Genomic DNA, 13,594 nt, shown 5'->3' on the forward strand with positions numbered 1-13,594 from the left:
ATCAAGATAAATGACCATTATTTAAGGCACCATGAGGGAAAGGAGAGCTCAAAGATAAAGCCAAGGTCTGGAGCATGGCTGGGAGGATGAATTACCTGTTGTTAGCGGAAATGGAGAAGTCAGGCAGTCTGGAGCTCACCGAGTAAGTGAGTGAGGTTCTCAGACACAGCCCGTAGACGCTTGGTGCTGGGTGTGTCAGTTTGAACCCCAACCTTTTTGGTACCAGGGACCGATTTCATGGAAGACAATTTTTCCATGGGCGGGGGTAGGGTTAGGTGGTTTAGATTTCACCTGGCGCTCATCTCCTGCTGTGCAGCCTGGTTCCTAACAGGCCATGGACCAGCAGCAGTCTGTAGACCGGCGGTTGGTACCCCCTGCCGTAAAGGCCAGTGGAATATCTTCAAAGAATGGGACTTTGAGTTTGAAGACAGTGGAGAGATCAGCTTTTGTGGTGCCTTGTGACCAAGACTCTGAGGACTCAGGTCCAAGGTGGTGGGACCAGTCAGCAGTCTCTCCAGCTTGCTGAGTGGCCTGGAACTCAAGAAAGAGAAAGCTAACTTGAAGTGGGATTGGCCTTGCAGCAGAGCGAAGAGCAGCGGGACAACAGAATCAGGGATTGGGTTTAACAGAATGTTAATGTGAATCAGGAGATTTGGGAAAGTCAGGTGCTTGGAGGCCACAGTGTGCGCAAAGATTCAGTTTAGTGTGGTTGTAAGAAATAGAAAGGTCAGAACTTGGAAAAACAGCGGTTGTTGTATGTGGCTTAAAAAAACAAAAGCAAAACAGAGCAACAGGAAGACAGGCTCAAGAACCAGACTTTCTCAGTTTGAATTCCAGCTCAGCTACTTACCAGCTATGTGACCTTGAGCAGGTCACCTTAAACCTCTGTGTACCTCAGGTTGCCTCATCTATAAAATGGAGGTAATATTACATACTTCTTAACATTTTTACAAGGTGTAGATCTTCTAATAGTTGTAAAGTATAGAGAACAGTGCCTTGAAACAATGTGAGCTGTACGTTTGTTAAATAAAACAAAAAATAAAAATCCCGTTTCCTTATTTGTAAATCTAAATGAATAGACTCATGATCTGAGATGTCCCTTGATAGACATTCAGCATATTGTGCCTGCTGAAGATCCCAGCACCTCACTCTTAGTTCTTCTTTAAACTGAGGTACTCCTTACAGGATACACAGATAAGTTTGCATGCCTCTTGCCCATTAACTTAGGTTTTTTATGTTTTGTTTGTTTGTCCTGCCTGAACATCATAGATTATTACCATGTAAAACACTAATATGTACAAGGCTGTACTGTCATCAGAAATATCATGTGACCTAGTTACTGTGATATTCTGCCTTGGCTTGGGATAGGTTAATTCAGTTATTGATTCTGAGTATATATTATATTTTCTTGATGTTTGATCTTAAATTTCTGCTAAACCCAAAGGACACCTTAGTCTAATAATGTATATGAAATTGTGTATAAGAGCAAAGTTTCCCTCTCGTTGTCATTTTCTGTCTGATCTTGTGCAGGTAACCAAATTGTCCTCCTCGGTTCAGGCTCTGTTCCTCTCTCCTCTGCAACCTCTATCAAAAAGATGTAATTTAAACCTTCAGGTTTAAAGCTCTTACTTTCAAATTTGATAAACAGTGTTGAGAATGTAGACTGGGAAAGTATTGGTGCTGGTCTCAATTAGGCTTGGCTTTTGCTCCCAAAACTTCCTGAAGGATCATGTTAAAGTAACAGACTATTTATGCTTGTGAGACTATATTATGAGGCAGGGAAAGGTATAATGCCTACATGTTATAGTGGTTGTTCTCTTTTTCTTATAATGTGTACCTAGTAATACATTTCTTCCTGACCCTGAGACCATGTGACCTTACTTATGGCATTATTATATGATCTTATTAAAATACAAAATCTGTGTTTTATTCCCATACCTTCTCATTTTCTTCTTCCCTAGATCCAGGGGAAGTTCTCTTATTTATAAGGTGGCAGCAGAATAAGAACTTTGTTTTCACAAACCTGAATTGAATTTAACTCAGTCACTTACAAGGCTTCCCTTGTGGCTCAGCTGGTAAAGAATCTTCCTGCAATGCAGGAGAACTGGGTTCGCAAAGAGTAGGACACAACTGAGCTACTTCCACTTCACTTCAGTCAGTTACTAGCTCAGATCATAAACTCCTTATTGCTAAACTGAAGAGTATAGTTAACTGACGACAGATTTGGATAGAAATTCCCCACGAGCAAGAAACATCCATTCTATAAAACCTGATAATTTATTTTATATATATATAGTTTTATATATAACATATTTAGTATGTTATAAATATATATATGAAGAAGGCTATAAGAACTTTTAGTAGGTTTGATTCAGTGTTTTTAGGAAAAAAGCTGCTTAAAATAAAGTGACATGAGAACATTTATTGAAGAATTATAAAGCATAATGTCAATATCTGATTCATTTTTAAATAAGTTAAGATTCTACCCTTAAGGAATCTTTCAGGAAACAGTTGCTCATTGGCATTTCCAAAATTTTTTTCAAAATATCTACCCCCTTTCTTGGTAGTTTTGAAGCATGTGACAGGGAGTATGGCACCAATATTCAGAAGAGTGAATTGCTGGCTCCACACAAGCATTTTCAGCCTATCCAGTGAGTGAACTCTGTGAGCTGCTCCTTGTCCCAGTTCCTGCCATATGGAAGAGTCATGCCAAAAGGTCTGAAAAGAGCTGCAGGAGTTGGTGACATCTGCAAAGGAGATAGAATTGACACTGCAATGTGCCAGCGGGTACATTGACTAATAACTGGGCTGACCCTAACCCTAGTGAAAAGGAGCAGGTCTCTGTGAAAAGATTATTGGAGGTTTAAAGGTACACAATAATAGCCTAGGAATGTATTAAGCAGAGAGAAGTAGGGCAAAATAAATTGTATAGTCTTTTATTGTAAGGGAAGTGTATCTTACTTTTTCAGTTCTGATAGTTTAATTATACTCTGGTGTATTTTTGTTCAAGGAAATACTCTGAAAATCAGCTTTTAATACAGTATATATTTACAAGTAAAAATGGAATTTAAAAATAATCCCTTTATAGAGGTATATCAAACGTAAGATACTTTTCAAATGGCATATTTATACTTATTTTGTAAAGTCAGGCCTGTGTATTCAGTTCCAAAAGAACCAAATGAGATTACTCATCCAGTCAGTATTGTGTAACCATTATTGTTTTCCCAAGAATTACAAAAACAAATGACTTCTTAGTAAAGGGCTATTTAAAAAAATATCAGGCTACAGCCCCAATGTACCAACAGTTCTAAAACTCCTTGGTTTATTATTTAAGCGTAAGTCTGATAGAGTAATAGAGTCCTGTGGATACAGAGAGATCATATACTTCTCCCTAAATGTACTGAAATATATATGTTTCTGAAATGTAAGCAAGTTTCAGGAACTAAACCAATTTTTTAAAATTTGGAAGCCATCATATTATTACATCAAATGTGACTGAAATTATTATACCTGATAATTATTACTAAAATGCTTAGAAGTCTGCTTTAAGTAAAATTTATGTTGGAAAAATAACTAGTATATAAATTAAAATGCTCATTCCATTTTTAAATGGATAGTTAGTATTTTATTAGTCTGTTCACTTGTAGGCAAGTAATAGTCTCAGTTTTTGTTGCAAAGAAGATTAGAGTGAAAGCCAACCATTTACTAATAGTTACTCAAAATCACATACTCTGCTATATAAATAAAATCTGATTTAGACCTGTGTAACCTTGGGCGAGTTTCCTGGCCTCTTTTGAGTCTTGTTTTTTTTTTAAGCTCTGGAATTTTGTTGTATATGTATACTACATACAACATAGGGATAATATTGGTGCCCATTTTATAGACTTGTTGTAAGGACCAGTCAGTCTGTGTAAAGTGCTTGTAACAGTCTGCCCCATTTCCTATTCCAGGGGATCTTCCCAACCCAGGGATCAAACCTGGGTCTCCCACATTGCAGGCAGATTCTTGACCATCTACCAGGGAATCCCACACATAACAATCAATAAGTAAATAATTGTTAGCTATTCTTATTATGGTGATATTATCAACATTATTGTTGTGATTAACCTAAAAAATTCTTCATAACTCTGTGATGTCCTCACTTTCACCATAAAGTCCCTTGTAACTTTTCACAAACCTTATATATGAGTGATTAAACCATTTGTTAGCAAGTTTACTTTTGCTTATCTTTGTGTTGGCTTTGGCAAGGTCAGGGACCTAATGATAGAAGACCATCTGTGTGGAAGGAGTATAGTTTTTATAAATAACTGCTGGCATTCCCTTGGATTTTGCAAAATATGACCAGAATGCCCACAATTTGCCACAATCAGCTAAAGTATAATTTGCAGTCAACAAAAGACTTTTTCTTATAAGCTTCCTATTCCACTTCCTCTTCTTCCTCAGGGGTGACCTCATCGCATAGCAGTAGTAGACAGTATAATCTGTTGTTTAGTGAATTCTCTGACTCATAAAATGTATTATTTTATCATAGCACAAATTCTGCTGGGTTGTTTTCTTTAAAGATTTCTGTTAGAAATCTTAGCATTAGAAGATAGAAAAGAACATGGTGGGTCAAAGAGATATCACCACTATAAGAATAAAATGAAGGGCTGGAAAAGAATGGACTGCTAATACTAATAACAACTTGGATGTATCTCAAATGCTTTTTGATAAGTGAAAGAAGCAAGACGCAAAAGACACATACATACTTTGTGATTCCATTTACATGTCTTTCTGGAACAAACCAGATCAGCATTACTAGGAGTTAGTGGTAGAAGAGGAATGTGATTGACTACAGATACCTAAGAAGAGTTTCAATAGGGTGGTAGTAACATGATTGTAAGCCTTTGTCAAAACTCCTAGAACTATTCACTTATTTGTAATTTTATCCCAGTAAATCTGGCTTAAAACCTGAAACAATTAGCTGTAGTGTTCATGCAGGTCAGTATTTCCTGTATGTGAAACAAGATATAACTTATTCTGAATCAGTAGATTTCTTATGTATTTACTTATTATACTTATAGCTTTGTAAGTAACATTTTTAGTTCATTAGGTATTTTTTTTTAATTTATTTATTTTTAAATTTTTATTTATTTATTTATTTTTTTGTCATACATTGATATGAATCAGCCATAGATTTACACGTATTCCCCATCCCAATCCCCCCTCCCACCTCCCTCTCCACCCGATTCCTCTGGGTCTTCCCAGTGCACCAGGCCCGAGCACTTGTCTCATTCATCCCACCTGGGCTGGTGATCTGTTTCACCATAAATAGTATACATGCTGTTCTTTTGAAATATCCCACCCTCACATTCTCCCACAGAGTTCAAAAGTCTGTTCTGTATTTCTGTGTCTCTTTTTCCGTTTTGCATATAGGGTTATCGTTACCATCTTTCTAAATTCCATATATATGTGTTAGTATGCTGTAATGTTCTTTATCTTTCTGGCTTACTTCACTCTGTATAAGGGGGCTCCAGTTTCATCCATCTCATTAGAACTGATTCAAATGAATTCTTTTTAATGGCTGAGTAATATTCCATGGTGTATATGTACCACAGCTTCCTTATCCATTCATCTGCTGATGGGCATCTAGGTTGCTTCCATGTCCTGGCTATTATAAACAGTGCTGTGATGAACATTGGGGTGCACGTGTCTCTTTCAGATCTGGTTTCCTCAGTGTGTATGCCCAGAAGTGGGATTGCTGGGTCATATGGCTTTTTCTTCTCTATAAATAATGATCATCTAAAAGTTCCTTGAAAGTTTGTTTCATGGAATATACTGCATATGTTTTTTAGTATTTTAAGTTTTTTATATTGATCAGGATGCTACCAGTAACAGCAGTACTACTCATCAGTCAGTCGGTTCAGTCACTCAGTTGTGTCCAACTCTTTGTGACCTCATGGACTGCAGCGTGCCAGGCTTCCCTGTCCATCACCAACTCCCAGAGCTTGCTCAAATTCATGTCCATTGAGTCAGTGATGCCATCTAACCATCTCATCCTCTGTCGTCCCCTTCTCCTCATGCCTTCAATCTTTCCCAGCATCAGGGTCTTTTCCAGTGAGTCAGTTCTTCTCATCAGGTGGCCAAAGTGTTGGAGCTTCAGTTTCAGCATCAGTCCTTCCAATGAATATTCAGGACTGATTTCCTTTAGGATGGACTGAGTGGATCTCCTTGCAGTCCAAGGGACTCTCAAGAGTCTTCTCCAACACCACAGTTCAGAAGCATCAGTTCTTCAGCTTTCTTTATAGTGCAGCTGTCACATCCTACATGACTACTGGAAAAACCATAGCTTTGACTAGGTGGACCTTTGTTGGCAAAGTAATGTCTGATTTTTAATTTGTCATAGCTTTTCTTCCAAGGAGCAAGTGTCTTTTAATTTAATGGTTGCAGTCACCATTTTCAGTGATTTTGGATTCCAAGAAAATAAAGTCTGTCACTGTTTCCATTGTTTCCCCATCTGTTTGCCATGAATTGATGGGACCGGATGCCATGATCTTAGTTTTTATAATGTTGAGTTCTACACTTGATCTTAGCCAAAAGGCCAAGAAGCAATGAATGTTGAGTTCTAAGCCAGCTTTTTCACTCTCCTGTTTCACTTTCATCAAGAGACTCTTTAGTTCCTCTTCTCTTTCTGCCATAAGGGTGGTATCATCTGCATATCTGAAGTTATTGGTATTTCCCTGGCAATTGTGATTCCAGCTTGTGCTTCATCCACCCTGGCATTTCTCATGATGTACTCTGCATATAACTTAAATAAGCAGGGTGACAGTATACAGATTTGACATACTCCTTTCCCAGTTTGAAACCAGTCCGTTGTTCCATGTCCAGTTCTAACTGTTACTTTTCTTGACCTGCATACAGATTTCTCAGGAGGCAGGTCAGGTGGTCTGATATTCCCATCTTTTTAAGAATTTTCCACAGTTTGTTGTGATCCACACAGTCAAAGGTTTTGGCGTAGTCAATAAGGCAGAAGTAGATGTTTTTCTCAGCCTCCTTAAATAATAAGGAAGTTTATTGGCTTCATTTCTGTGGTTATGAGATGACTGCTTTTTAGCACTTAAGCCTGCACATGCCCTCATCTACATGGAGCAGCAAACAGATCTCTTTTTCTTTGTTTCTTCGTTAAGGGTAGGGAGCCTTCTTTTCCAAAGCTGCCATTGCATATTGTCTCATGTCACGTTGGCTCCTAAACCAATTGCTGTATACCGTTGATAGCGACACCATTCAGGGCTCCTTTTTCATCTGTGGATAAGGTCAGTTTCCGCAACGGAAAGATTACAGTACTGGGATAGACACACCAACCAAATCTGGATACCATTAAGAGATAAGGGGAAGGGAGGGATGCCAGGCAGGCAAGCAACAATGCTAGTACTTTACTCTGAATTTATTAAGTTAAACCAAAATCTTGACAAATTGTGGAATTTGATTGCTATGTAGTTCCTATTTCAGTGTTTCTGAGACCACAAATTATTTAAACAGCATTATGTCACTTTATCCTAAAGACTCACATAAAAATATCTCAATTCAGTGGTAATGTAAGAAGCAACATGGTAACTTTTCACATTAGAATATACATTGCATATAAAGCATAAAGTAGATGTCGTATATGTTTAATACCATGAAATATTTACACAATTTCATAGCATTTTATACAGAGTTCAAAATGTAGCCTTTATACACATTAGACACTGGCTTAAAGTATACTTTGGTCTGCTTTGGTACTAAAGTTTTTACTAAACTCATTATATTCATACTCTCCTAGAATGAAAAGAGTATTTCAGAAAAGTAAGTAGGTAGAAACAACTCTGAATGGTACACAGAGCCTAGATTTTATCCTGTTAGTGAGAAGAGGACTGTTGGAGACTTTTTTTCCCTTTCCTATTAGAATTAGAATTAGGTGAGCAGAGCAGAGTTTTAGAAGGATTCCTTATACAGTAGTATTCAAGGTGGGTTAAGTGAAAGTGAAGTTGCTCAGTTGTGTCCGACTCTTTGCGACCCCGTCGACTGTAGCCTACCAGGCTTCTCCGTCCATGGGATTCACCAGGCAAGAATACTGGAGTGGATTGCCATTTCCTTCTCCAGGGGATCTTCCCGACCCAGGGATTGAACCCAGGTCTCCTGCATTGCAGACAGATGCTTTAACCTCTGAGCCACCAGGGAAGCCCTCAAAGTGGGTTAGAGCCACCAAAATAATGGAATCAAATAATTGGACAACTGTTGATTGGCCTGGGCTTGAGATAAGGTATGAGCAAACAGGGTACTAGTGATGAGAACTTAAAAGATGATGCTAAAGACAGAATATTATGAATAGGAGTTGGTGGCTGACTGGATTTTGTGATAGGGAACTAAGCTTAAAGTAATTTAAGTCAGCTGACTAGAAAGGGATAGAACCACTGCTGGGTTGGTAAGGTCCAAGGATGGTGGTAGGATGGAGATTTTACAGAAAAGGTAATGAGGTCTTAGATTTACAACATGTCAAAGCAGTAATAAATGTCCAGCAATATTTAGGCATGTGTGACTGCTGTTCATCATTCATTCAGTGATATTTTATTGAATGCCAGTGTTTTTATTGAAACACTGTAGTAGACACAAGAGATGGATCAGTTAACAAGGGGAAAATGTTCCTATCCTCATGGCACTAGTAAGGTTATACAAAGATATTTAAGAGTTAAATAGACGTAAACTGAGGAAATAATAAAGTATGGATTTAATTAAAAATAACATAGGTAGAGGGGAGATGGGTAGCAGCATAGATGAAAGACCATTAACAATGCGTTGATGTTGGATCTTGATGATGGACACATGGGAATTTGCTTTACTGTTTTCTCTAGTTCTATATAAGATTGAAATTTTCTATAATTAAAAAGAAATTTTAAGCTAAAAAGTTCTGTGCATCGAGCTAATAAAGTGATTCAAGCATGTGCAAAGAGTAGCCTGAAAGAGGTAGAGGGGAAATGAGGAAAGTGTAGTACCTGGGAAATAAAAAAAATAAAAGATGTTTCAGGGAAAAGATGGATGATACTGTTAATTGATACAGAGATCAGAGAAGTTATAACCTAAAGAAGTTGTCATAGGTTAAATCTAGCAGATCGCTGATGTCTAGTTTTGTTCATTTCTGGTTGGATGTTCCTCGATGACTTAAGGAAATTGGGTATGTGAGAAGCTTAAGAAAACTTTTGATGAAACCATTTGATAATGTTTATTACTTTAGAAATACCATCCAAGCTTTCTTTACTAATATGTGAATTTCTCTTCTGTTTTTAGGAGACTGATGAGCAAAAACTTCACAAAATAGCCAATGAACTTTTGCTTACAGAAAGAGCTTATGTCAGCCGACTTGATCTCTTAGATCAGGTAATATATTCTCTTTCAGAATTACTTTATTTTTGTCATTATACATCACTTTAACTTATTAATTAAAGTGTTTTAGAAACTGCAAGAAGGACTTGCCTATTTCTGGCTGTTTCCTCAAGGAAACTGCTAACATTTTCAACTTTGTCAGTGAATTAATTAGGTATAAAGGTTTCATAATTCATAGAAAACAGATTGAAAGACTCTCTTATGGGTCTTCATCTGTGTCTTTCAAACCTAAACCCTACTCTGTTTTTTGACCCTTTATTGTGATCTTGAAGACCATGTTACTAAATAGGAGATTCTGGTACTGGCATGAATACATCACTGATTCTTGTCTCACTTGCTGTTCAGCCATTGAGAGTGATTGGAATTGCCTACAGTCATAGGACCAGATGGAAATTTGAGATTTCACTTGTTCAGCCTTGCATGAAAAGTTAAAAACAGTGCCTGGTGTTAACAGTTGTTGAATATGTGAATAACATTTTGTACTTTTATCATGGTAGAGGCTTGTGAATCATCTCAAGTATACATCGCAAAAAAAGTTTTAAAATGCATCATTAAGAATAACTGTTCAACACAATGGCCCCTTAATCCTGTTACATTGATAAAAGATCAAGATAATTGGTAGATTGCAGATACAGACTCCTCTTATTAGAAGAGAAAATGAGTATTATGTTTGAGTGTTACTTTCAAGAAGGCTTGTCCCACTGTAGCAATTGGAAGATGGAACTTTGTGGAAACAGGTCACCCTGGGCATGCCTCCTCATCAGGAGTCCCTGGACTAAGCTATGTTGCCTGTTAGGGTGAGCCTGAAGGGGCCTGATTAAGACTTGTGTTCTCCAAAGTAATGAGTTTGTGACTCAAATACTCACTTTCCAAGGAATTTCTCCATAAATCAATCAATTTATGTTGATTTGTACCTTTGAAATAATGTCCCTTCTAATGGAGATTACAAACCTGAAACTTTTAGATATTCTTCTAGTGGAAATGTGCTTTTTCCTCTTATCAGGTTGCACTTTTTTTTCTTTCTTTTTTCCAGCCATAGTATCTTGTTAGTGACATTGGCCGACCTTTTAGAATTTAGAGTCTTAATTGGTAAAATATCCTATTGGAGTCTCTAAGGACATAATTTTGTATTCTTTTTGCCTCCCAAGAAAATGCAATAGAGGTGAATTTAGAAAATAAACAACCATCTGGACATTATGAAAAAACAGACTTCCTTCTGCCTACATTTAACAGAATGGCAATTAAGAGGTATAGTAGCCCTACTGGCGTAGAGCTAAGACTGCAAAACTATTTTTACTGTCTTTAAAATACCTGTTATTATGTACAAGAAAAGATTTTTTTATGCTCATTTCTGAGTTTTAAGTTACCATACATTATTACTTTGTAAAGCAGGAAAACATCTGAGAACCAAAATACTCTTTTGTTCATATGTGGACTGCCTTTTTATTAAGTGCCTGTCATGCTATGAGAACTAATTCACAGTGTTCTCTGTCCCCAAAGAGTGTACAGTTTAAATAGGGAAGATGAGATTTATGCCAATAAATTATAATAAAGGGCAACATGTAATACATAAAAGTCATTCAAAATATAAAGAGGAGTGGAAAATACAATTATTGTGCATATATATCATTTTCCACATCTCTTAACTCTGCCTATGGATAGGAAGGGTAAATCCTATTGAAACCATTTTTCTCAGATTTGAACTTCAACCCATGTTCCAGGACTCAAGCCTGGCCAAAACTCTGCTTAGGACTCTAACCCACATGGCTGGGACTTGACATTCACCTAAAACCTACAGTAATGAAGCTCAGGTTCTCGATGTCTCATCGCAGAAAGAATTCAGTGAGAGACAAAGTGATAGATAAAAAGTGGATTTATTCAGAGAGAAACACACTCCACAGACAGAGTGTGGGCCATCACAGAAGGCAAGTGTTGTGGCCCAAAAATGCGGCATAATCAGTTTTTATGAGCTGGGTAACTTCATAGGCTAATGAATGGAAAGATTATTCCAACTATTTTGGGGAAGGGGTGGAAATTTCTAGGAATTGGGCCACCACCCACTTTTTGGTCTTTTGATAGTGCCTTGGGACTGTCGTGGCGCCTCTGAGGGTGTCATTTAGCTTGCTGATTGAGGATCAAAGCCTAGTTGAAGTTGGCTTGTCTGTCATCTTGGACTCATTTGATTCTAATTGGTTTACATTGTGTTCTTGGGCTATGTCATTCTTTCAGAAGTTGTTCCCGGCCCCTTTCTTCCTGTTTCACCATTAACCTCGATTGGAAATTTCTCTGGAACAGAAGAGATTAGTAGATAGAGGCACAGCCTAGGTTAGAATTAGTTTCCTAATTCTAATTTCTGGTCTTTCTCTATCAAAGCATATGCTCATTTCTACATTTCAAAAGTGATTGATTTCTTGAATCATGAACTTTTACATTTATTCAACAAAAAGTTATTAAGAGCCCACTGTGTGCCTTAGCACAATGCTAGATGGTTAACCAATAAATTTGAAGTAATATTTGCTTTATTCTCTTATTCAGGTATTTTATTGCAAACTATTGGAAGAAGCAAATCGAGGTTCATTTTCAGCAGAGCTGGTGAATAAAATCTTTTCTAATATTTCATCAATAAATGCCTTCCATAGTAAATTCCTATTGCCAGAGCTGGAGAAAAGAATGCAAGAATGGTAAGAGGAGTAGATAACAAACAATATATCTAAGGCAACATTTATGCAAAATTTTTATCTTAAAGATCACTGAAAGACCTTGTAGTACATTTTTTGGCTTTAGTTGAAAACATTTTAGCTCTTCTTTCCAAGCTATAGTTTGATTAGTGGAAACAAGGTATTAGGGATTATCTGGAACATCAAGAATTCCATAACATCTCTCTTTACTGTGTCATTCCTAACTCTTTTTTAAGAAGTGTTTGTTTCATTCTGTCAGTTTCACAGCAACGTGGATCTGATAAAAGCACAGGATGTGTGTATGAAAAGTGATTACTTCAATTAGCCTCCAACTAATAAAGAGAAATGAAAAAAAAAGTGATTACTTCATTTGGAGTCCTCTTAATTCACTCATTCTATAAGAAATCTTAATAACTTGCTTTTATGTTTTATACAGGGAAACTACCCCTAGAATTGGTGACATCCTTCAGAAATTGGCACCATTCCTTAAGATGTATGGAGAATATGTGAAGGGATTTGATAACGCAATGGAATTGGTTAAAAACATGACAGAGCGTATTCCCCAGTTCAAATCAGTAGTTGAAGAAATTCAGGTAAATAGAACTCTTTTGTTCAAGGTTATAAATTAATTTTTCTGTACAAATTCTAAGGTTTTCTAGATCTAAATTTTAGATTTAGACTTCTAGCCAAATTCTATTCTAAATTATGCAAAAATTATCTCTGCAAAGTTAAAATATTTATTGGGCTCATGCTATATACTGAACAGTAAATTCTCCATTTATTTTTAAGGCAAGGAGACTCTGATTTTATCAGGGTCCACATAAATTTACAAAGTAAGTTTCCATCCAGCTCTGTGTGACTCTTGCTTTCAGAGGTTGAGATGTTGGAATGAATATAAAGAATGCTATGAACCATGACATTTTGGAAACATAATTACAGCTAACCCTTGGACAACACAGGGGTTAGGATCACTGATCCCCCACTGTTTGAAAATCCCAGTATAGTTTTATGGCCAGCCCTTCATATCCATTGTTATGCATCCATGGATTCAACCAACCATGGATTATGTAGTACTGTAGTACATATTTACTGGGGGGGACAAAAACAACGTGTGTATAAGTGGACCTGCACAGTACAAACCCATATGCGAGGATCAACTATATTCTGTTTTGTTCCTTGGGGGTGGGGGGAATTGGTCATCTCATATATGTGGCTTAAAATTTCATCAAACCTGAATAATACATTTTAATAATACCATAGTACTTTCTATTTGATTCTTTAGTCAAGACTGTTGATAACTTCTTTGCTTAAGTTTAAATATTGAAAAGGATTTCTTAGATCACCTAAGATTATTTGGGTGTGTATTCTTGACTGCCTTCTTTTGTCTTACATGGATATACTTTACCTGTGTTTAAAACCCATTAATACAGTGATATGATTACTGTTTTGTATAATTTTACATCTTAAAGAAGTTAGAATATTAAAAGTATCTATATACAAATAAATGTGATATACAA

General features: G+C 36.8%; 1 protein-coding gene across 4 annotated transcripts in view; it reads left to right on the top strand.

Annotated features, from left to right (window-relative positions):
- The window catches only part of FGD4 (FYVE, RhoGEF and PH domain containing 4), a 235,764-nt gene that overhangs the window by 171,163 nt on the left and 51,007 nt on the right, over positions 1-13,594 (top strand). For all 4 annotated transcript variants that reach the window (XM_043440742.1, XM_043440743.1, XM_043440744.1 and 1 more), the window contains exons 5-7: positions 9,304-9,393; positions 11,935-12,080; positions 12,514-12,670. In XM_043440742.1, coding sequence (XP_043296677.1) covers positions 9,304-9,393; positions 11,935-12,080; positions 12,514-12,670 — 393 coding nt within the window. The remainder of the gene's footprint in view (positions 1-9,303; positions 9,394-11,934; positions 12,081-12,513; positions 12,671-13,594) is intronic.

Source organism: Cervus canadensis, chromosome 21 (genome assembly GCF_019320065.1).
Source record: "Cervus canadensis isolate Bull #8, Minnesota chromosome 21, ASM1932006v1, whole genome shotgun sequence".
NCBI lineage: Eukaryota > Metazoa > Chordata > Mammalia > Artiodactyla > Cervidae > Cervus > Cervus canadensis.